Raw genomic sequence first — 25,584 nt, 5'->3', positions numbered from 1 at the left:
AAAAGTATAAAAAATAAAACAAATATTATATCACAACCTATCTTAAATACAAATTATGACAATAGTAAATTTTGCAATATCAGAATTATCTTTTTAACATAAACGTAATTTAGTTACTAAGAAGTCCCACGATTTTATGAAATATTTTTTTGAAATAATATACGTTATCAAATATGTTTTCAAATTAATGTAAATAATAATATAATAAATAATACAATATAATATATTATAATATATATATAATAACAGAAATGTATTTTATATTTATATTAATATTATTAATACTTTATACATATACAATATCATTATAAATTGTTAATATAATTAATATAATTATATATTTACTTAAAATGGAATATATATTATTCCAGAAATAATAAATTTACTTATTACTTTATTAAAATCTTAAAATTAAATTTAATAAATAATAAATCTATATAAATACTTTATTAGAATACTATAAATAATGTAAATAATAAGATTATACTTCTATATTTACAAATATAATATTAATTCATTTAAGACTATAATTTACATTTATATTGAGTATTAAAATTACGTTATACTTATAAATGAACATTAAATACGTTTTTATAAATTTTATTTTATAATGTAATTTTATAAATACATGTTACATTTTATATATAAATGTGAATAAACATTGTGATTTTTTTATTTATATGTTTATACATTTGTAAATAACTAGAGTAAAACTAAAAATATTTCACAGTTATAATTTAAAAATATATTACATAATAATGCTCAATAATTACTCAATAAATTAAATTATAAAATGTATTAAGATACACAAAAACTATATTGTTTTTAATATTAAGGATAGCATTCTTATTCAAAATTTAAAAAATTAAAATATAATGATAAATTTTTAATGATTATATATATAACTTATATTTTCTCTTTTAATTACATTGATTTTTTTTGACACATTGATTCTTTGATGAAATTATTCAAATTAAATTAAGTTGTTAATGTTTTAAAAATGACATTTCTTAATATTTTTACATTATTTTATAATAATTTATGATTTGAGTATCTCAATACATGTACATGAAAAATATATAAATAGTTATAATTTAAATTTTTGCAAATTATGTATATATTACGTATATTTATATATAAATTCTATATTATATGTTTACTTTTTAATAATCTTTATACAGTTATATAATAATAATTAAAATATTCTTTTGAAATAATCATTAATATAATATAATAAGAATGGCAGAAAGATTAGTAAACAAGAAAAATTAAAAAAAGAGATTAATAAACAATTTTTTAAAAATATAAAATAAAACTGAATTAATATGTTTCTTTTTTAAAAACATAATTATAATTTTATCTAACATTTATCATATTATTATTTGTCAATACATTCATCAATTTTATCTATACATTTTCTAAGTTACATTAAATTGTTTTATATTAACACTTACGAAGTAAATGCAAAAATCCAGAATGTTCTTCAATTTTCATAATAAATATGCACAATTATTCTTGATATGGTGTATTTGAAGTTACATTGATCATCTGTGTTACACTAAAAAATATATAATAAAATTATATAATCAAATTATAAAAAATATTAATAAATTATTAATATAAAATTCTTAAAGTATTTACAAAATTATTTCTACATATAAAGAAAAATTTAACAATTCAATGCAAATAAAATATCTTGACTAAATTCTTAATAAAGTATTTGATATAACATAATGAATTTTCTACATCTTACCTTTTAAACAATTACATAATACTAAATTTTTCTAGACATTTTTATGTAATTTTTTTATTTAAATATAATTATTTAATATATCAATAAAATCCAGATTTCTCTGAGTAGTTAGATTAAATATATATTAAACATATGTCAAAAAGAATGATATATTGAATTCTGCATTGATTAATTTTTATTTTATATTACTTTTAAATGATATGACATTAGTAAATATATATTAGTAAATATATTATGTAATGTATAAAGCATAGTTATATTTATGCAATATGTATATTTATGTATAAAGCATGTATACGAAGCATATGATATAAAAATATGAATAATATGAATTTTTAATAAAAAATATATAATCGAGTCACAGTTATATAAAAAATTTGAAGAATCAAAAATAAAAAATAATAAATGTAACTACATGCATATGATTAATTTTTAATTCATAATAAAAATTAAATACAAAAAATATATATAATAAATCAATAAGATTTGATATTTAAGAACTATTCATATCAAGCTATGTATAAGACAATATTAACATTCTTGCAGGATAGACATAACACAATATCACAAACACTTACAAGAACAATTACGGTGCCCTAAGCATACTTTGTTGCAGTCATCTTTACATTAGTTTGCTGTATAACATACATTATATAATGTTATATAAGTTTTATTATCAAATTTAAATTCAATATATATAATATTATAAATATGAATTCATAAATTAATTAAATAAAAACGACATTTAATTTTTCAATTTTTAATTAAATATTTTCTTAATCTATAATTATTTTTAAAAAAATAATATTTTCAAATTTGTTAAAATTTTATATTATATATCATATTATAGAGATTTATAAATGCACTTATTGTCAAGCTTTTCAATTAATATATTTTTCTGAAAAAATAAATATAATATACAATTAAAATTATTATAAAATATACAATTAAATTTATTAAGTAATAATACTTTTAATATTCTATTAATTTCTTAAAATAGCTTGATAATAAATGCAATAATGTGATGAATGCAGGTGATAAAAGAAGTATTTATATATAAGATATTTGTTTTATCTAAATACTCTGAAATAAGAAATGTTATGCATAAAATATTCTTATAAAAGATGCTTGTTATAAAAAGATAATATATTTTCTTATACCGTATTACCAAATAACTTTTATAAAAATATTTTTTTCATAACATACTTTCTTTAAAAAACATTTCATTGTATTTAGAAATAAACATATATCCTTTAAAACAAACATATTGTATATTCTTTTTTTTTTAATTTTATTATAAAATCTTTAGTTCAACAAGAATTGAGTTTTAAAGCAATTTTTAATTTTTTTAATTAAGCCTCTTTTAAGCACAACACCATTTAGTAAAAATCAAAGAAGAAAAATTATAATTAATATATAAATTGATCTTTACCTTTTAGAACATTTGATGTGTATTATTAACAATATAATGCCTAATAACAAACAAATACATCCTACAACTATATAAGCAATACCAAGAAAGGGATTTTTCCCACCAAGAAGAGAAGTAGTACTTAAAATCATTCTTTTCCTACCATTAAAGGCAGATACAGGATATGCTGAAAAAAATTAAATAAGAATTTATTATACATTTATTATTTAAAATTATTTTCAATTTGATAATTTTTACTTACTATAACTAACAATAAGTATATACTCTCCTTTTGCTAAACCTTCAGCAAAACCACCTTCTGTATGGTTTACTCTGCGATATAGTTTTCTAAAAGTAGGCAAAGCAGCAGTTCTCATCCAAACAATTAAATCTTCATTTTGAAAACCATTATTATTTTCATTTTTTTTATCTAACTCAAAAATATGCTTACTCCAATTCTTTGGTTTTGCAAATTTCTCAAATGCTTTTTTCAAATCACCTTCAGGATTTTTAAATTTTATATTTTTATCTGAGGGCCAAGCTATACCAGTTTCTAACAATGGTACGTTAGTCTTATATTTAACAGAATATAATTTTAATTCATCACTAAATAATGAATTAGCAATAGCACCACATGGTACAATAGCTTTTCCTTCATCATAAGCAAATGGTTCACAATCTCCTGAGACAACTTCACTTAATTTTCCTAATAATTGATTATCATCCCTTGATTTTACATATCTTCTATGATTTTGATAAAAATTAGTCAAACCATAATACATGTAAATTTTTCCATTGAAGTCGGAAGGTAATGTGAAGTTTAATTCACAATTACAAATATTTGAACGATTTTCTGCTATAACATCAGCACATTTAACAGGCATTCCTTTTGTATGATTAATATTTGTAGAATTACAATCAGTATAATCTAAAATATATTCTTTAACTTGATCAGAAAAATAAAGTAATCCAACTCCAACTGGTATAAAAGCAATACCAATTACAAAAAATGTTGGTAAAACAGTTCCAGCAGTAAGTATTGGTTGCCAAGCAGGTAAACGTTGCTGTTTGAATGCACTGTCTGTATTAAATAAAACATTTGCTATAAACTATTAACTATTCATTATTAATTTATATATTATATATTATATATAAATTATTTATATTATAATAAATAATAAAGATAAATTTAATTCAACATTCAAATAATATATATACATAAAAGAATATAAATAGAATTATTCAATAAAAATATTACATTTTAATAAAGATAATAACAAATCTTTTATTTTTATTATTAAATTAAATTAAATTTTGTATAATATCTTCATATATACACTACATAAAATAAATATAACCTAACAAAAAAATGAGCTTTCATAATAAAACTTACCCGAAGGTTTTTTCGTTTTAGGTATCGAACTAACTTCATTAATAGAAGTCATATTTCTTTATTAAAATAACAATTTATTTTCTTCTTAAACTTCAAAAATTAAATACTAACATTTGCAAAAATTAGACATTAATTATTTTTAAAACACTTTTGACGACATCATAGAACAATGATTAATATGATATGATAAATATCTTAAAAATTAACTTCAAATTAAATTATATCAAATTAAACACTTTTATCAATTGTATTATTTTTTATTATTTACAAAAAATATTTCTTTAAATAATTAACAATTTGAGACTTAATATAATTCAAGCTTCAAATTAATTTTATATATATATATTCATTATAGATGTTTTATTTTTATATTAAATGATTTTTAGTTCCTTACAATTTATCACTATTTTCCTAGATTAGATAAAATATAGAAGACTTAATATTCAATGCATTTTCTATGTTTAATAAACCACAAATTCCTTTAATTTTTATGATTTATCACAGATTGGATATAGCATATGTTAGATAAAGTATAAGATATATCTATTATCCCATATATTTTGTGTATTGTATTTCGGGAACAAATGAGTTAATAAATGAACCTACCTAAATATATTTAATATATTTTTTTTCTCCCATATTTCGGAAATTAAACTATTTCAATGTTACTTTCAATGTTATCGATTTACTCCAGAAGACTATAATATTTGTAATAATGGTACAATCTTGAATGGTTAGAACTTTGTTTATACTTACTGTGGAAAACTTTTGCACTCAAGAAATGACTCCAATATCCAATTATCTTATTATCTATGTTTATTCTTGCTTGACTTATTGATTAAAAATCTCAACATATCTATTTGATTCAATTTTTATGTGTATATATTATATTATATAAATATGCATTTTATATATTTTTATATATTTATAACTTATAAAGAATATTAATATATTCATAGAACATTTTTTTGTGAAATTCATTTTAAAGATTAAAATCACATAAAAATATACATAAATATTGAAAAAATGCATAAATTAAATAAATTAATATTTATATTATATATTAATATTAAACTATTGAAAATACAATTTATTATAAAAATAAAATATATTTGTATAAAATATGTTATAATTGTACAAGGGAAATAAATAACACAGACTTGAAAAACTCTAGAACTTTATTACTCATTTTTTAACTTCTCCTATTTCTGCTATGAAACTTTCTTCAGAAGAAGTATTTTTTTAATTACCAAAATTATTCTTGAGAATAAGAATCAACATGTAGTATTTATAAATATTTGTATGACTATTGTGTTTTAATATTTAAATATGGAATTCTTTAATGTTATTTATAATGTGCAAATATTATACATTAAAAATTATATAATGAATATTATTTGCATGTGGCTCTTGCATAGCAGAGAATTATTAATTACTTTATACTGACATTTAGCCTGAAAAAGAAGCAAGGAAGTCAGTAACAACTTGCTTTAATTTTGCATCAGAAGCTTCACTGATTGTGTTATCTTTAGCAATAGTATTAAGAAGATCTCGTTGACTAGTTCTGGAAAAATATGAAATTAAATAAATAGAAATGCAAAAATATATTTAAATAAATATGTATAGTAGAATTTTAAATTAAATACCTAATGTGGGCAAGAAATTCTTTTTCAAAAGCTGTAATCTTAGTAGGTTCCATCTTATCAAGATACCCACGAACACCACAATAAATAACAGCAACTTGTTCTTCAATAGCCATAGGTACTAAAAACATTAAGGAATATTTTTTATTTTTTATCAGATTTTCTGTATAATTTGAATTTATCATTTATACATATTACAAATTTTTACCATATTGTCCTTGTTTAAGAAGTTCTGTTAATCTAACACCACGATTCAACAATTGCTGTGTTGCAGCATCCAAATCAGAACCAAATTGAGCAAAAGCTGCAACTTCACGATATTGGGCCAATTCCAATTTCATCGAACCAGCAACCTATTAAGTAAAACATAAAAGTTATTTAGAATTTCAGAATATATATATGAATTAATAAATTCATTAGAAATACCTGTTTCATAGCTTTAGTTTGAGCAGCAGAACCAACACGAGATACTGATAAACCTACATTAATTGCGGGACGAATACCCTTATAGAATAATTCGGTTTCTAAGAAAATTTGTCCATCAGTAATGGAAATAACATTTGTGGGAATATATGCAGACACATCACCAGCTTGTGTTTCAATGACAGGTAAAGCTGTTAATGAACCACCTCCTAAACTTTCATTCATTTTAGCCGCTCGTTCAAGAAGACGAGAATGAAGATAGAATACATCACCAGGATAAGCTTCACGACCTGGTGGTCGCCTTAACAATAAAGACATCTGTCGATAAGCAACAGCTTGTTTGGATAAATCATCATAAATAATTAAAGCATGCTTTCCATTATCCCTACAAGAAATTATTTTATTATTACAATATTTAAAATTAAAAAAAAAATTAAAAAAAAAATAAATATTATTTAAGGAAATTATTTTACATAAATATACCTGAAAAATTCTCCCATTGCACATCCGGAATATGGTGCCAGGTATTGAAGAGGTGCTGCATCAGAAGCAGTTGCAGAAACAATAATAGTATAATCCATAGCTCCACTATCTGTCAAACGTTTTACTATTTGTGCAACAGTAGATCTCTTCTGGCCAATAGCAACATAAATACAATACAATTTTTTCTTTTCTTCTCCAGCATCATTAAATCGTTTTTGATTAATAATTGTATCAATAGCAAGAGCAGTTTTTCCAGTTTGTCTATCTCCAATAATTAATTCACGTTGACCACGACCAATAGGTACTAAAGAATCTACAGCTTTAATTCCAGTTTGCATAGGTTCTCTAACAGATACTCTTAAAAAAAAAAAAGAAAAAATATATAAACATATATTATATATATATTTGATTTTTTCCTATATATATATACATAGGAAAAAATTAAATATTAATATATTTTGTAGATCAATCTAAATCAAAAATGTCAAATATATTATGAATTTTGATCCAATTCGTTTTAATTCATTTCAAAAAATTAATTCTATATGTATATAATTAGAATTAAATTTTTATATTTATTCTTCTTTTATTTAATTAATTTTTCTTATTTAAAATAAAAAAATATTCAAATGATAATCTTCATCCTATAATATAATATAATAAATCTATTTAAAGAATAAACTTATGTCATGAGCACCAAGAATAAATTAACTCTTATAACTTAATTTTTATAGGATTATATGAAAGAAAAATATATAGCAATATACAGATTCAAAAGTTTAAAAAATTTACAAAAATAATATGCAATATAAGTATTGGCATCAAAAATTAAAACAATTAGAATAAACTAACAAAGAAAGGAAGAAGATTATTATTTTGAATATTTCTTTTAATCTCTATAAGTAAAAGGAGATAAGAAATGAATACAAAATAAAAAACTATTACTCTATTATAATTATATATAAAATCTATTTTTTGAACTAAATAAAAAATTAATGAATTAAAATTCATAGTATTATAAGTGATTTTTTTAATTCAATAATCTATCAAACATATTGAAAATTTTCAGTTTTCTCTTGAGATATTAACTTTATATAATAAAAAATTAAAAGAAATACAATTTAAAGATAAAAATACTTATACTTTAATGAGTAATTAATAAATACCTAGGAATGATGCCAGGTGCTTTAGTACCAATACGGAATCTCAATTTACTGTTAAGTGGTCCTTTACCATCAATAGGATTACCTAATGCATCTACAACGCGTCCTAACAATTCTTCTCCAACCGGAACATCAACAATAGCTCCAGTACGTTTAACAATGTCACCTTCTTTAATGTGTCTATCATTACCAAAAACGACAACACCAACATTATCTGGCTCCAAGTTTAAAGCCATGCCTTTTAATCCTGAACTAAATTCCACCATTTCATCAGCTTGAATATTTTTAAGACCATAAACACGGGCAATACCATCACCAATACTAAGCACTCTACCAGTTTCTTCAAGATTAGCCTATCAGATTATGTAACATTTGATAAAAATTAATATTATATAAACAATACATATAAATATTAATAAAATTTTTTATTTTACCTTAGGAGTTGCACCCAGAATTCGTTCTTCCAAAATGGAAGAAATTTCAGCAGAACGTCGACTACAAGATACATGATATTTGCAAGAAGATATACTAAGAGGCCATTTGACCTGTAATATTAAATTAAAATTAATTATTATTATACTTTAGAAACAGAATACTTAAACACTTATTACATAACTTGTTACTATTTGTTCTATTTATATAATCTATTGCACAAAAAAAAATTTAGAACACATATTTTAATTATCATAAAATTTTAATAAAAATTGTTATAATAAATGAAAAATTTAATAATTTTTTCAAAAGTAAAAATTAAGATAAGTGAAGTATGGATCCGTACGATTATTGCAAAGTAGAAAATGTCGGAAATTCATTTAAATATTTTCTCATAAACAAATTATAAAAAAAAAATTATTTTTTTATATTACCTGAATTGTAGTATTCGGCAATTGTCTTGCTATCGAAGAAACCAAACGTAAGGATAGAAGAGCCATTTTAATATATTATAAGCCCGTTAACCGGACTATGAATTCTGAAATGAAGAACGGTCAAGACAGAAACAGGTCCAAGAACGTCTCATGTAGCCCCACTCTGATAATCTTACCGGCAGGAAGTCAATATTCATCGATTTGCGCGTAACCTCGTATCCAGATACATAGAGTAATTCATAAATCAAATTATTTTATGTTTAAAAAACATAAAAAGTATATTATATAAATTATATTTCTAACAAATTTATTTAATGTATATATATGACTAATTAACTTTATAATAATAAGATATTAATATACTAAATTTTGGGTACGAGATTATTTGCAATTATACAATGCTGTTACAAACAATTGGCGCCAAATTTTTGAAATATTTGAAATATATACTGTGTAATAATTGCATGCTAATATTATAATAATGTCATGTTAAAATAATTATTTTATATATAGAAATATATAATTAATATTTATGATGTAATTAATGTATTAACAATTAATAAATAATATTATTGTATATATCATATATTATTTTTATAATAATTATATAGTTTCTTTCATCATAAAAAAATATATATTTGATATTTTATTTAAATTATTAACATATTAAATTTTAATAAATTATGTGCTATAATATAATATTGTATAAATTCAATGTTCTAAGAATAATATATTGTTATATTTAATATTTAATATTTTTTAATATTTTTTAACAATAAATTATTTTTATAATTAGAATAATAGAATAATAGAAATATAACAGAATAATAGAAAAGTATTTAATATCATATTATATAAGAGTTTCAATACTTATGATTTTAAAAAATTTTATTAAGTTGTACTTCTATAAAATATCTTGTTCAGGTTAAGTTGATTAAATATAAAAGCATCATTACATCGGCGTTAAAGTTTGTTATTGTTGTATTGTATTGATTAGTAATAACTGCTTTTAAAAGATATTTTATTACAATTTTTATTTAATAAAGAAATAAGAAGTTATCAAAAAAGAAGTGAAAAATGTAAAAAATTGTGAATTTTACAAATTTTACAAAAATATCTATCATTTTGTTAATTATTTTTGAGTTTTTTTTCGAGGTTGATAAATGATAGAATAAATAATCCATTGTTTACATGGATTATTACTTTATATTTAACAATATACAAATTATTTTAATTAAAACATATATTTTAGATAAAGGAAAGTTAATTAAATATAACAGAATTTTTATACAAAAATGATATTCTTAGTTTAATGAAACTATATATTTTCTATTAAAAAGTATTTATTATTAAATAAAAATATGGATTCTGCTACTGAATCAGAGCATATAGAAAAATTAATAAAAGAAGCTGAAAGCTTAAAAATTCGTTTAGAAGATGAACGACAGAAATTAAATGATATTACTCGTAAATATTAATTTTATTATTTTTTAAAAATAATAAAAAAATTTTTAAAAATGTATATTGAAAATAAATCATATTAAAATATATAATTAATATTATTGTTTCAGTTGCTAGTGTAGCAGATAGATTAGAAACCATTAGTTGGATTAATGTAAAACCACGTCGTGTTCTAAAAGGTCATCAAGCAAAAGTTCTTTGTTCTGATTGGTCACCAGATAAACGTCATATTGTATCTTCTTCACAAGTCAGAATAGATTTAATATTTTATTTAAACTTTTAAAATATTTTTTAATATGAAAATAATTCTAGGATGGCAAAATGATAATATGGGATGCTTTTACAACAAATAAAGAACATGCTCTTACTATGCCAACCATTTGGGTAATGGCTTGTGCTTATGCCCCAAGTGGTGCTCTTGTTGCTTGCGGGTATTAAATATATTTAAAATTTAGAAAAGTACAATAATCATTAATTATAATATCTTAATTATTATATTTCTTTTATAGAGGATTAGATAATAAAGTTACTGTATATCCTTTAAGTCAAGAGGATGATGTATCAACTCGTAAAAAAACTGTTGCTACACATACATCTTATATGTCTTGTTGTGTATTTCCTAATAGTGATCAACAAATTTTAACGGGTAGTGGAGATAGCACTTGTGCTTTATGGGATGTAGAAAGTGGCCAATTATTACAAAGCTTTCTTGGTCATTCAAGTGATGTCATGTCTATTGATTTAGCACCAAGTGAAACTGGTAATACATTTGTTTCTGGTAGTTGTGATAAAATGGTTTTAATATGGGATATGCGAACTGGTCAATGTGTTCAAAGTTTTGAAGGACATCAATCTGATGTAAACTCTGTATGTAAAAATTTATTATTAATATATTATTAAAATAAAGTATATTATATTACCAAATTATAAAAAAATTATGTATGTTATGTTGAATAGGTAAAATTTCATCCAGGTGGTGATGCAGTAGCAACAGGTTCTGATGATGCAACTTGTCGACTTTTTGATTTACGTGCAGATAGAGAAATAGCAATTTATGCAAAAGAAAGTATAATATTTGGAGCAAATGCAGTTGATTTAAGCATTAGTGGACGATTACTTTTTGCTGGTTATAATGATTATACTGTAAATATATGGGATACTCTAAAATGTCAGCGAGTTGCATTTTTATATGGACATGAAAATCGAGTATCTTGTTTACGAGTTTCTCCAGATGGAACTGCTCTCTCTACTGGAAGCTGGGATTCAACTCTAAGAGTGTGGGCTTAATTTTAATAAAATTACATCTATAATCATTAAATAAAAGTTAAAATTTTCTCTATATAGAATATAAATTTTAATATAATATTGTACAATATTACATTTAATATTACATTACATTTTATTTTTAATTGAGTTTTTAAAATAATAAGATATATCAAATATTGTAATATAAAAATATTGTTATAATTATTATATCGTAGAAAATAAATGGAAATAGAAATTATAATTGTCACAATTACAACAATGTGATAGCTTAAAATTAATAATTTTTAGGCTGGTCCTAATTTATAGAATATTCTGTAAATTATCTATTTAATTAAATATATTATTATCTTGTATAAAATTTAATAAAAATTCAATTCATGCATATTTAATATTATTTACTTTTTTTCTTATGTATTATTTAATTTAAATTATCAAAATAAAAAAAGTTATAATATCAATTTTTTAATCAATTTATTAATTATACAATTATAATTCATAAAAGTAAGTTATATGTTATTGGATTCATGTACAATTCATGCTTATACTTGGAATATGTATGTGCTTGCGCGCGCGCGCGTATGTGTGTTAGTACACGAATGCCTGACGGTGCACTTTATGCACATTAATAATTACTAGTGAAAAAATATTTTGTAAATTAGGTACATCAAGTGATATAAATTTATAAAAACAAAAGTTTATTTATAAAGAAAAGAAAAGAAATGCCTCAATACTCAAGTATGTATTGAAAAAATTAAAAATTTTGAAAAATCTAACCTTAAACTTTTTTATTTAATTTTATGCCGTTTTCAGTATTTGATGTATGAAGTATTTTGTTTTAGTTAAAGTAAAGTGGGGAAAAGAACTTTTTTCTAATGTAGAAGTTAATACAGATGAAGAACCAATGTTGTTTAAAGCACAACTTTTTGCACTGACAGGAGTACAACCAGAAAGACAAAAAGTTATGTTAAAAGGAATGACATTAAAAGATGATGATTGGGGCAATATCAAATTAAAAGATGTAAGAAAATAATAATATTGATAATTTTATTATAACTAATTATAACGAAAGAGTAAAACTTTTATTATTTTATTATAGGGTATTACTGTATTAATGATGGGCTCTAAAGAAGAAGATGTGCCAGCAGAACCAACTGAAAAACCATTATTTTTAGAAGATATGAATGAATCTGCATTAGCTACTGCTTTAGATTTACCAGCTGGTTTGACAAACTTAGGAAATACTTGTTATCTAAATGCAACTGTACAATGTCTAAAAACTGTCCCTGAATTGAGAGATGCTTTAAAGAATTTTCCAGGGGGACTTGCAGCTGCTGGTAGTTCATCGCTTGTACCTGCACAAAGTATAACTGCTGCATTAAGAGATTTATATGATAGTATGGATAAAGGATCAGCTTTGCCACCTGTTGTTCTTGTCCAAATGATGCATTTAGCTTTTCCAAGATTTGCTGAAAAATCTGAACATGGTGGATTTCAGCAACAAGATGCTAATGAATGTTGGACTGAACTTATTAGAATGTTGCAACAAAAATTACCAGCAAAGGTTATTAAATGACTCAATATTTTATTTTAAATATAAATAGTAATTTCAAATTCATATTAATATATTCATATTAATTATAATAATTATATATATTATGTATTCATATCAAATATCAATCATAGGAAAATCTTGCCTCAGAAAATAATGGACAAAGTTATAAACCTCGATCATTAATTGAACAATATTTTGGAGGAACATTTGATACAGAATTAAAGTGTATAGAATCTGAAGATGAACCCCCTACTAAAGGAAGAGAAGAATTTTTACAATTGAGTTGTTTTATTTCAACAGAGGTTAAATATATGCATTCTGGACTTAGAAATAAAATGCAAGAACAAATTACAAAAATGTCACCAACTCTTGGTAGAGATGCAATGTATACAAAAACGGTAAAAAATTTTATATAGTACAAAACAAAAATTTTATTAAAATTTCTTTTAATAAAAATAATATATTTTACAGTCAAAAATTAGTAGATTGCCAGCATATTTAACAATACAATTTGTACGTTTTTATTATAAAGAAAAAGAAGCAATCAATGCAAAAATTCTCAAAGATGTCAAGTTTCCACTTGAATTTGATGTTTTTGAATTATGTAGCAGTGAACTTCAAAATAAACTTATACCAATGCGAGAGAAATTTAAAGAATATGAAGATCGCTTAGTAGAAGAATCTCGCAATATAAAAGATAGAAAAGATAAAATAGATAATAAAAAAAAAGTTAAACAAGAATCTTTCTGGTTTCCAGATGGTAATAAAATACAAAATTAAAAATAAATGGAAAATCAATATTTTTATATATTTTATATATTTATATTATTATTTATATTATTACAATTACAGATATAGGATCAAATAACAGTGGTTATTATTCATTACAAGCAGTTCTAACACATAGAGGACGATCAAGTAGTAGTGGCCATTATGTAGCTTGGGTTAGACAAAAAAATGACACATGGTTAAAATGTGATGATGAAAATGTTAGCGCTGTAACTAGTGAAGAAGTATTAAAACTCAGCGGCGGTGGTGATTGGCATTGCGCATATGTTCTTCTATATGGTCCAAAAATTTTAGAAGTACCTGATACAGATAATAATGAGGATTCAAATATTAACAATAAGTAATTCTTATGTAATCAACAAGTTTTCCATAAAATCTGAAACATTTCCACTGTGCATTAGGCAAATGCATTTTTTTATACAGATGAATGTTATTATAATTTCAATGTTAAGATACTATAGCATACTATTTGCAAAATCAATGGAAATTATTTCCTACTAAATTATGAAAATCTAATAATAATATATTACTTATATAATTTTTGCATAATGTGAATATATAAAAGCTATACATTCATTGATTCTATACGCTTAGAAAATATGGTGATAATGAATCTTTGAATTATACAATAATAGATAATTATTGTAAACCATTAAAGTGTTCTTTTATAATAACATTACAATAAAATTACAATTAAAATTAGGATCATCTTCATTAATTTATCAATGTTCTCAATATTTATATTCATTTTATCAATGTTTATTACTTTAACAATATATTAAAAATATTATACAAATGTATAATATTTTTACAATAATATGTAGAACAATAAAAATAGATCAATAATATGTAATCATAATATTCAAAAAATATTTTTAATATAAATATAATTCATTATAATTTCATTATTGTTTATCCAAAAAATGAAAAAACTGAATATTATCAAAAAAAATTAATATACAAACTACATTTCTTTAAACTTAGTTTGAATATAAATTAAAAAAAGAATAGATTCCTATTAATATTTTTACGACATATCTTGTACGATGTACAATGAAAAATATTATTAATTTCTTTTTTATATTTTTTTTATAAATTATAAATTATTATATTATATTTTATTATATTTGTATATATATTTTGGATTAAATTGATAAAAAGATGTTTTTAAAAATTTGATAAAAATATTTAGAATAAATATTGATTTATCTATATTGATTGATTTATATCTACAAAGATATAACTGGATAAAACGATACAATCTGATAATATAATAAATGGGCTCTCACACATACAACATGGGTATAAAATACGATACGATATATTCCTATGCATATAGATATATATGAAAAACTTAAGATAGATAATTTGAAATGAATAACCAGTGCAGTCATAGATGCTAACGATTACGGTTCTCAGTATTATATATATATCGCATAATTTATCAAAAATACCGTGTAACACGTTTAGAAAGTTACAATCACGTGGATATACCGTATTAAATTGTTCTAATGCATTCTAAAATGTTTCGTAGTAAAATCCTATACGCATTCAAATTTTTCAGGTAATAATTAAATTGATAAAAATTATATATATATATACACATAATATATAATTATATATTATATCATTATATATCATATTAAATGATTTGATATGCATTAATATAATCACTGAAATTGATATAGCATTATACCATATTCTAGTGATATGATACAAAATTATATATCATGCTATACTATAATGATTAATATACATATCATTATATTAAATATTCCACTACATTTGTATTTGTTGCGCGCACGAATAATTAAGAAATGTTATTTAATTTTATTTGACAATTAAATATATAAGTATAATTAACAACGATAAATTAAATTATTCTAAAGAAAATAAATCAATAATTCGTACAGAAACATATAACGTATGTTATATCGTCTTTTTATAATTGTTTCTTATTTCATATATATCAATAAATATTTTTTTTATTCAATATAGCAAATCAAATATAATAATTATTTTTTAAGTAGTAAAATTAATAACAGAAATTTAAAACTACATAATAATGTATATATAAACAATAAAAGCATATATTTAATTTAGAAGAAATAGTCGAATTACAATTTTTTTCAAATGTACAATAAGATGTTTCAAATAAAAAATAAACAGATATATTTAATGAAATTATATCGCTTTGATATTTTCATACTTACATACATAATTTAATTTTTTTTATCATTAATTTTTTTTATTTTTACTCATATTTTATGTTAAAAAGATGTTTCAATTGTTCTTTTATTAATTAGAAAAATTATTAAATTAATTACAACCTTTCAAATTTTTTTTATTATTTAATTTTATTATTTATTAAAATATTAAAATATTTATTTTTTTTAATTAAAATAAAGAATAAATATTTTATAATATCTTATATGATACAATAAAGATATGTTAAATATAAAATTATATAGATAGTAATTCAACGACTTGTATTTTTGATTGAGATGGTAAAGGATCGGTTAAATTCGGTTTTAACCGAACTTACCCGAAAGTTATATTTCGCTAGTTACTGGCTACCTTCACCATGGGTGTTTTCACCTCTTTGTTGGTTTCTGATGAAAAGTTTGTTCGTTTATCGCGTTTGTTCTTGAAATAAATAATCTTAGACGTGTCTAAAATATTATACGGAGTGTGTTCATTTCGTAATTATATTTTTTGATGACAGATTGGGTCTGTGTTTTATTTTTCGCTGTTTTCAGTATCGCACATGTGAAAATTAGGATTTTGACGGATCTGATTTAATGCAATGGCGACGTTACTTTCCATTATATTGTCTACGTTTCTTTTTACCGTTGATTATTATTGTGCTTCTAAAAATTCTTGCAATTATGCAATATCAGTGCTAAAAAATCAACAATAGAAAAGGAATGATCTTCTTCTGGTGTAAGACAATTTATATTGTTCCTGGATATTATGAACCGGTGGATCTAATTTAAATCGAGCGGGCTCTCTTATAAAAAATATATATTTTTTTAATTTTATCGTAAATTTTTATGATGTTTTTTTGAAGAAATATTATTTATTTAATAGAAAAAAAAATCTATAATGAATTCATAAAAAAGTATTAATTTTAAATTGAAATTGGATTTTATTTATTATATATTTTTTTAATTTTATATTTTAAAAATTTGTTAAAGATATTTTTATATTTATTTCTTATTTAAAAAATGATTATATATTTGCATTTATATATTTGAATACGTTTATTAAAAATGATTTAAATATAATCAAATATTTAAATAAATCTTTATATTTTACATCTCTGAATTAATTTTTTTATTGTTTTTAAAAAAAATTTTATTTTTTTATATTGTAATAAAAAATATAGATTAAATTCTAAAATTATAAAAAATTTATTTTTCATAATTTTCTCATTTAAATAATTTTAATATTTATATTAAATTTATATAATTATATATAAATTTCTTATTAAATTTATTGTTTTTTAATTATGATTTTTTTAAAGTTTAAATAATTATTATAACAAAATTTTAATGGTAAAATGACCAATAGAAATATATTATTAGTATTAATAAAACAATATTAATACAATATCATTGTTTTAATAGCATTAATAGTACAAATATCTATGCAATTGGTGTTTTGCAACCTAACCTGAATTGTAAAGGGTCATATTATGACGTCAAGTTTAGATCAACACGACATGACGAAAATGCATATTCTTACTAGTAAAACATATATCTCTTTTTTGCATTATAATAATATAGTTGTTTTTTATAGTGATGTGATAAAATGTTATCATTAAAAGTGATTATCTGAATAAATATTCGTATTTATTATTCGTATTCTTTTGTAAAATCTTTAAATAATTAGAATTATATGTTGTTTGTCATTCTAAATGCAAAGTGACTCAATATTATTGTTTAAAAATTTTTTAAAACTTTTTTTAATCTTTTTTTATATGTATTTAAATTTTGAAAATAATATTATTTTATTGTAATTATTTTTTATATATTTTGTACAATACATAACAATTTATTTATATCATGGAAAATATGATTTTATATGGTTTCGAAAATTCGCGAAAATCGCCAACAATATTGAACAAAGTGCAATTGTTTCAGGAAAAAAACAAATTACAATTTGTTCTATATCTGATTTATCTAAACGTTTTTTTATCAATAAATTTGAAAGTAATTTAATTATTATATAAAAAATGACAAATTTAGTAAAAAATTTTATAAAAAGAAATAAAATTTCAAGTTTAATTTTTTTTTATAGTAAACTAAATACCAATTTTTAGTTGAGTGCAAGGTCTTAAGTCTGATGAGATGTGTTTATAAGACTTAATTTTTTTAATGAGTGTCAGATGTTTGAAATTGAACTAGAAGTGGGGATTGGAAGGAGTGCAAGTGGTCGAAGGAACGATCGGCGTCGGGCGGAGTCGACGGCCGTCACAGTCGATATCCATGCAAAAGGATCAAACATAAAATATTGGAAGAACATTTGCAAAAAGAATTTTTATATTTCATGACTCAGTGACAGTGAATTTGAATATTGGACAAATTTAAAACTACATACAAAAAATGGGTAATTGTTTCAGCAGTCCAACAGATACAGAGAAAGAAAAGCCTGATAGAATAGGCAATCCAAATATAGAGGCAGTTGCATCTCAAGCTAGTCCAGTGCCAACACCACCTCCAGATCCTATCAGGCCTATGCCACAAATTCCAGATGCGGATGTGCCAACTGCAAAAATTTTTGTTGCACTTTATGATTATGATGCACGTACAGATGAAGATTTAAGCTTCAGAAAAGGTGAACATTTAGAAATTTTAAATGATACTCAAGGAGATTGGTGGTTAGCTAGAAGTAAAAGAACTCGACAAGAAGGATATATTCCCAGCAATTATGTTGCAAAGTTAAAGTCTATAGAAGCAGAACCGTAAGTTTTAATTAGTTATTTATATTTCAATATTTATTATTTAAAAATATCTTTTTTTTGATAAATATAAAATATTTAATTTAGGAACTATTTATATTTTTATTGCAATAATTATAAAATAATAGATAATGAGTGATTATAAAATTAACATAGAGAGATTAGAATGCTAATCACATAAAAGTTTACAGTTATACATTCATTTAAGAAATACATAAGGTTATTATGTATAAGAGATATTAAATTACATATTATACAATATAATATACAATATTACAATATATATATATATATATATATATAATAGATTGAAAAAATATAATAAATCCTAATTTATTTGCTTTTATTTATTGCATTTCATTAATGGATTTTTGTTTATATCATCAAATAGTCAAATGCGATTTTTTTCCATTTTTTTTTTAATTATTCATAATAAATGTATTGGCTTTTAAATTTTTATTAATAATTAATTTAAATCAACAATATTTTTTTCTTTATCTTTCTAATATTTCTACATTCTATAACAACATTAAAAAAAAAAATATCTTTTTTTTAATATTAAATATTTTTATGTTATGTATTATGTATTAAATTTTTTATGTTAAATTTTATATGAAATATTTTTTATATCTTGAAACATCTCTTTATTTTATTCATTATTTTAATCATTATTTTTTTTAGATGGTATTTTAGAAAAATTAAACGAATTGAAGCGGAAAAGAAATTATTACTTCCTGAAAATGATCATGGTGCATTTTTAATCAGAGATTCTGAAAGCCGACATAATGATTATTCTCTTTCAGGTAAGTTAAGATATATTTGAATGCATGTTAAAAATATAAAATAAAATATAATTTATTACATTTATATATTTTCATAATTATATTTCTAATTATAAATGACTTAAATTTTTATGATAAAATAATAAAAAATTTTTTTGTAGTACGTGATGGTGATACAGTTAAACATTACCGCATTAGACAATTAGATGAAGGTGGTTTCTTTATAGCTAGAAGAACTACATTTAGGAATCTTCAAGATCTTGTTGAACATTACAGTAAAGATGCTGATGGATTATGTGTAAATCTCTGCAAGCCCTGTGTACAGGTAAGGCAAAAATTTTTATTAAATCAATATTTCTGAAATCTTATGTCATATAAATGGAGTTTAGACAGCTTGCTGCATGTATAAAATTGATTTTTAATGATATATTTTACTGAAGGATATAATATATTGCTTAATTATTAAATTTTTTTTTTATATTTATCAAGAAAATTCTTGATGAATACAAAAATCCACTTAAGAATCTTTATTTTGATATTTAATAAATTAAGTAGAAATCCCTTGATGTTGAATATAATCTATATATAATATCAGGTTGAAAATAAAAATAAAAATACAAATGCATGATTTTTGTTAACCTTAATTGTACACAAATTTAGAATAATTAATTTTATATATTATATAATAAAATAAATGAAATAAATGAATTTAATTATAATATTTTAAATCTTTTTAAAAAATATTTAAATTAAATTTAAATATTATATTTGTTATATATTTATAGCACTGTCTAAACTCCAATTAGACTTTGCTCTATAAACTGATGTATTTAATAAATATATAATATACATTTTTTAAAAAATATTATTGGAGAAATATTTAAAAATAATACACTGATCAAAATCACAGTTCAAGTTACAAAATAATACTTTTTATATATATATTTTATTGAAATTTTATTATTAATATTGTTAGGAATTATGTTTAAATATATTAATGAAGAAAGCACTAATTTGAATGCTAATAAAAATATAATAAAAAATTCTTATATAAATATTAAATTTTATAAATATTATATTAATATTTATAAGAAAAAAAAGAAAATATTAATTATTATTTTAACTTTATTAAAATTATATATTATATGTATTATTGAAAAATAAATATATATACATATGTATATATATTGTATTATACATATATTGCTAAATTTATTTTAAAAAACATTGAAGTTTAAAAACAGCTTTTAGTTTGATAAATAATCTTGCAAAGTTTGATCTCTGAATAGACTATGTTTGTTTCTCTGTTATTGCTTACCTTACCTCCCGCTGGATTTTCTTGGTAAATTGAATGTCCCAATATGACATAACATGTTAATTTTCTTTTTAACATAAATGCTTTCCATTATGTCTTTGGCCTGTACATACAGCACAAGCCCGTCCTATATGGAATAATGTATCAAAGACATTAGATCATTCCTCATTTAAATAATTCACTTTTTTTATAATCTGACATAACGTTGCTAAATTTCATAATTTTTTTTTTTTTAAAGAAAAACGATTGAAAGCACACAATTGAAAAAACAAAATAAAATTGTGTCTGTATGTGCTATTTTGATGTATTATTCATTATGAAAATATTTAATACAAATTTTTTTATATAATATTCAACAGATGACAGTATTTTATTATTAATATTTGTGTGCTTAAATCTATTTGATGTATAGGATATCTCAAATAAATTCTTAACATTACTATTAAATTATCCACATCTTTTAGTACTGATTATATAAATAGTAAAGATGTGAAAAAAGACTGTTATTATAATATATTACATTATAGTATATCATATTAAATATCATATATAAATAATATATTAAATAAAAAATAAGTATTATATTTTTTACTAATGATTGAGATATCCTATATATGCAATTTAAATTCATAAATCAGTTCTTAAAATTTATGTTTTAAAATTCTTTTTTGTATATACATTAAAGAATTTTAAAACAAATTTTCTTCCTAATCTTATATATCTAATGAATCTTATATATTTTCTGAAAAATTTTTAATGAACTAAAATAAAAAAGTTCATAATATCATTAAAAATAAATTTTTGTCTTATCAAGTTATATGATTTAATGCTCTCAATGATTGAAATTTTCTTCTATATTTTTTATACTTCTCTTTAACTTAACTTTAAGCCATTGAGGGCATTTTATTTTATTAAAACAGTTCAAATATGGTGCTACATTCTTGTTAATAATGTATATATTCTACAATGAATAAATTTTTAATCTATACATTTATGTCTTGGACTGTGCATAAGTGTTCAATTACTAAGTTCCTAAAATTATATTTAATGATTTTATATTCTTATCTATAAAAACGAATGTTAATGATTTGTGAAAAAATATTATTATATGTCAAAAATAAAGATTCATCTATTATAAATTATTTTAAAATTTTATATATTTTATATATATCTTAATTATTTTATATATATATATATATATATATATATATATATATATATGTCAAGCTCTGTAAAGTCATTTAAATGTCAATGATATAAATAAATAATTTAAAGTTTGCTTTTCATCACTTGCATCTTGCATAATAGCCACTATTTATTTTTTATGATTTTACTCTTAGATTAGATATCTTAATTTAAACAACACTTATTGTTTTATTTTATTATATTATATAATGAAATCATTAAGAACTTAATGAGTAGTTATGCAGCCTAAGCAACATCTTTAAAGGGCTTCTAATTAGGTTTGTATTTAATAGAAAGTAAAATCAGTGCTCTAAGTTTCTTTAAGAAATTTTAGAATTTTTATATTTTTTATATTTATATTTTTAATGTAATTTTAATTTATTATTATACAATTTTTGTAAAAAAGCATCTGCTATTAATGCTATGATAATATGTTTATTTAAAATAATTAAAAAATTTAACAGTCATTGATTAGCACATATTTGATTTTGTTGACAGGTTGAGAAACCTGTAACTGAGGGTCTTAGTCATCGCACACGAGATCAATGGGAGATTGACCGTTCTTCTCTCAAATTTGTAAGAAAATTAGGCCAAGGTCAATTTGGAGAAGTGTGGGAAGGATCATGGAATAATACAACTGCAGTTGCAATAAAAACACTCAAACCAGGAACTATGGATCCTAAAGATTTCTTGGCAGAAGCACAAATCATGAAGAAACTTCGTCATGCAAAATTAATTCAATTATATGCTGTATGCACTTTAGAAGAACCCATTTATATTATCACAGAATTGATGAGGAATGGTAGCTTGTTAGAATATTTGCAAGGTAATAAAATTATTTTATTTAATTACTTATGTTTCTTTATATTTATTTATTTATTCATTTATATATATATATATTACTTTTTTTAATAGGAAAAGGAAAAACATTAAATCTGCAACGATTAATTGATATGGCTGCACAAATTGCAGCAGGTATGGCTTATCTCGAATCACAAAATTATATTCATAGGGATTTAGCTGCTCGTAATGTGTTGGTAGCAGAATTAAATGTCGTGAAGATAGCAGATTTTGGTTTAGCTAGACTAATTAAAGAAGATGAATATGAAGCCCGAATAGGTGCACGCTTTCCAATTAAATGGACTGCACCTGAAGCTGCAAATTATAGTAAATTCAGTATTAAATCTGATGTATGGTCATTTGGTATTCTTCTTACTGAATTGGTTACTTATGGAAGAATACCATATCCTGGTAAATAAATTTTCAAATAAAAATTTTTTATATTTGTAAAAATTTAAATAAAAATATTTAATTATTTTCAATTTTAAAGGTATGACAAATGCAGAAGTTCTTCATCAAGTAGAACATGGCTATAGAATGCCATGTCCACCTGGTTGTCCAACTGCATTGTATGATATTATGTTAGAATGTTGGAATAAAGATCCAATGAAGAGGCCAACTTTTGAAACATTGCAATGGAAATTGGAAGATTTCTTCACTATGGAAGGTTCTGAGTATAAGGAAGCATCTGCATATTAAAGTACTAAAACATTTTATAATTTCTTGGTTATTTCGTTAATACTTATTGACAAGATATAATAGATATTTTTGAATGAGCAACGAGATAGATGCAAATTATTATATAACAATTATATTCAGAACGCGAATGTTTGTGATATTTAAGAGTATACTTTATACTAAAAGACAGTCTTCTTTCTATAAAATATGAATGATATCATTCATTTTTTCAGCAATACAATTATTGCTTTTGTTATATATTCTGGCTGCCATAAAATTGTAGAACAATTTTGTCAATTCATAATGATTATATATAAACAAACATTGAAATGTTAATTAATCGTTTTTAAGAGAGCGTAATTTACATTTCATTTTAAAAAAATGACATTTTTGACATATAAATGTCAATTATTATTCAACACTTTTTGAACAATATCTATGGGAGTTAACATTTTGTAATAATTAAAAATTTATTATTTACAAATCTATAATGCAGTTTTCAGAAATATTGACAAATTTGACACAGTTAAAAAATTTTCAACACAGTATAGATAATTCACTTAAATTTTCTAAGGAATGATTTATTAGGAACTTGAAGTATTTACTAACAATAAAAAGAATTATTATTCATCTTGGCTCATCATTCCTTCTTTTATATATGTATATATACTAAATATATATGTATGTTTGTATAAACACATTTTTATTATTATCATAAATGTTAATTTGTTTAATTATTGTTTAATTATTAAAACTTGCAATTATAATACATTTTATATTTAAAATTTATCTTAAAAATAATGTGTTAGAAACTCAGAAATGACTTCTTTATAATATAAATATAAGACTTCTTGTCAATATTTATTATAATTTATATTTCTTTCTGATTATGTTAACTCTCTATTATTTTTTAAAAAAAGCACATATTAACTAGAAGCAATGTATCTAATCTAAAAATTATTCCTAATTGTTCATAAAAAATATAATACATGTATAAGATAACATAAGAAAGTATACAAGAGTATTAATATTATTAGTAAACTATTAATATTTGAATTTTTTATTTAAAAATATAAAATAGGTTATAGAAAATTCCAAATTAGTATTCATTGCTATATGTTATTCATTTGATTATATTTTCATATATATTAATGCAGTTTAATTTTTATTTTTAAACTCAAATTTTTCATTTTTATACATTTGTACACTAGATATTATCTTATTAATTTATTAGATATATAAATTTAATTTTGTATCAATACTTCTAAAAATTATAAATTCTAAATTAAGAGATATAATTTTTGTAATTAAAATCCTTTATAACTTTTTAGTTTTCATAAAAAAACTTTAAAGTAAATAGATTAAGCATATTATGTATTAGCTTATTTACATTTACATTTATATTTGAAATTATATTTATAAATATTTACTTTTTTTTTTAATTTTTCATCATTTTTATATAATATGAATTTTATAAAATCCTATAAAAAAAGTTTATTTTTTTTTAAGACATTAAGATATTAGCTATCTATAAAATGGACATAATGAATTTATAGTATTTTCTTTCTTATTCTAGTGGATATACATAAAAAAATTATCAGAAATAAAAAATATTTGT

At 21.4% G+C, this 25,584-nt stretch overlaps 5 protein-coding genes across 20 annotated transcripts; 3 read left to right on the top strand and 2 right to left on the bottom strand.

Annotated features, from left to right (window-relative positions):
* Positions 1–584: 584 nt before the first annotated feature.
* On the bottom strand, positions 585–5,277 carry LOC108002568 (cell cycle control protein 50A). Of its 2 annotated transcripts, XM_017064317.2 has the most exons (5): positions 4,558–5,277; positions 3,427–4,245; positions 3,186–3,351; positions 2,332–2,388; positions 1,503–1,558 (listed from the first exon to the last, which is right to left on the bottom strand). In XM_017064317.2, exons 1-4 carry the CDS (start codon positions 4,607–4,609, stop codon positions 2,376–2,378), a joined length of 1,050 nt encoding a protein of 349 aa, XP_016919806.1. In that variant the 5' UTR covers positions 4,610–5,277; the 3' UTR covers positions 1,503–1,558; positions 2,332–2,375. The 2 variants fall into 2 exon arrangements, with proteins under 2 accessions (XP_016919805.1, XP_016919806.1); XM_017064316.3 differs by lacking the exon at positions 2,332–2,388 and having other exon boundaries at positions 585–1,558.
* Positions 5,278–5,717: 440 nt separating this feature from the next.
* Positions 5,718–9,333, bottom strand: LOC108002567 (ATP synthase subunit alpha, mitochondrial). Its single transcript, XM_017064315.2, has 8 exons — positions 9,136–9,333; positions 8,704–8,814; positions 8,273–8,622; positions 7,107–7,463; positions 6,627–7,008; positions 6,409–6,553; positions 6,204–6,321; positions 5,718–6,121 (listed from the first exon to the last, which is right to left on the bottom strand). Exons 1-8 carry the CDS (start codon positions 9,199–9,201, stop codon positions 6,007–6,009), a joined length of 1,644 nt encoding a protein of 547 aa, XP_016919804.1. The 5' UTR covers positions 9,202–9,333; the 3' UTR covers positions 5,718–6,006.
* Positions 9,334–10,062: 729 nt separating this feature from the next.
* LOC108002546 (guanine nucleotide-binding protein subunit beta-5) lies at positions 10,063–12,246 on the top strand. The gene is made up of 6 exons (XM_017064277.3): positions 10,063–10,214; positions 10,388–10,602; positions 10,707–10,843; positions 10,909–11,027; positions 11,106–11,463; positions 11,554–12,246. The coding sequence occupies exons 2-6, from the start codon at positions 10,497–10,499 to the stop codon at positions 11,881–11,883; spliced, it is 1,050 nt and encodes a 349-aa protein (XP_016919766.1). The 5' UTR covers positions 10,063–10,214; positions 10,388–10,496; the 3' UTR covers positions 11,884–12,246.
* Positions 12,247–12,422: 176 nt separating this feature from the next.
* Positions 12,423–14,906, top strand: LOC108002544 (ubiquitin carboxyl-terminal hydrolase 14). Its single transcript, XM_017064275.3, has 6 exons — positions 12,423–12,597; positions 12,702–12,880; positions 12,959–13,423; positions 13,546–13,812; positions 13,886–14,174; positions 14,267–14,906. The coding sequence occupies exons 1-6, from the start codon at positions 12,582–12,584 to the stop codon at positions 14,545–14,547; spliced, it is 1,497 nt and encodes a 498-aa protein (XP_016919764.1). The 5' UTR covers positions 12,423–12,581; the 3' UTR covers positions 14,548–14,906.
* Positions 14,907–14,958: 52 nt separating this feature from the next.
* Positions 14,959–24,700, top strand: LOC108001965 (tyrosine-protein kinase Src42A). 15 transcript variants are annotated; one of them, XM_062082014.1, is made up of 7 exons: positions 14,959–15,767; positions 18,831–19,169; positions 19,848–19,969; positions 20,110–20,273; positions 22,947–23,274; positions 23,364–23,699; positions 23,779–24,700. In XM_062082014.1, the coding sequence occupies exons 1-7, from the start codon at positions 15,715–15,717 to the stop codon at positions 23,985–23,987; spliced, it is 1,551 nt and encodes a 516-aa protein (XP_061937998.1). In that variant the 5' UTR covers positions 14,959–15,714; the 3' UTR covers positions 23,988–24,700. The 15 variants fall into 15 exon arrangements, with proteins under 15 accessions (XP_061937998.1, XP_061937990.1, XP_061938061.1 ...); XM_062082006.1 differs by having other exon boundaries at positions 18,828–19,169; XM_062082077.1 differs by having other exon boundaries at positions 15,284–15,767; positions 18,506–19,169.
* The last annotated feature ends 884 nt before the right edge of the window (positions 24,701–25,584 follow it).

This window comes from Apis cerana, linkage group LG1 (genome assembly GCF_029169275.1).
Source record: "Apis cerana isolate GH-2021 linkage group LG1, AcerK_1.0, whole genome shotgun sequence".
Taxonomy (NCBI): Eukaryota; Metazoa; Arthropoda; class Insecta; order Hymenoptera; family Apidae; genus Apis; species Apis cerana.
This window is presented reverse-complemented; position numbering and strand designations above follow the sequence as displayed.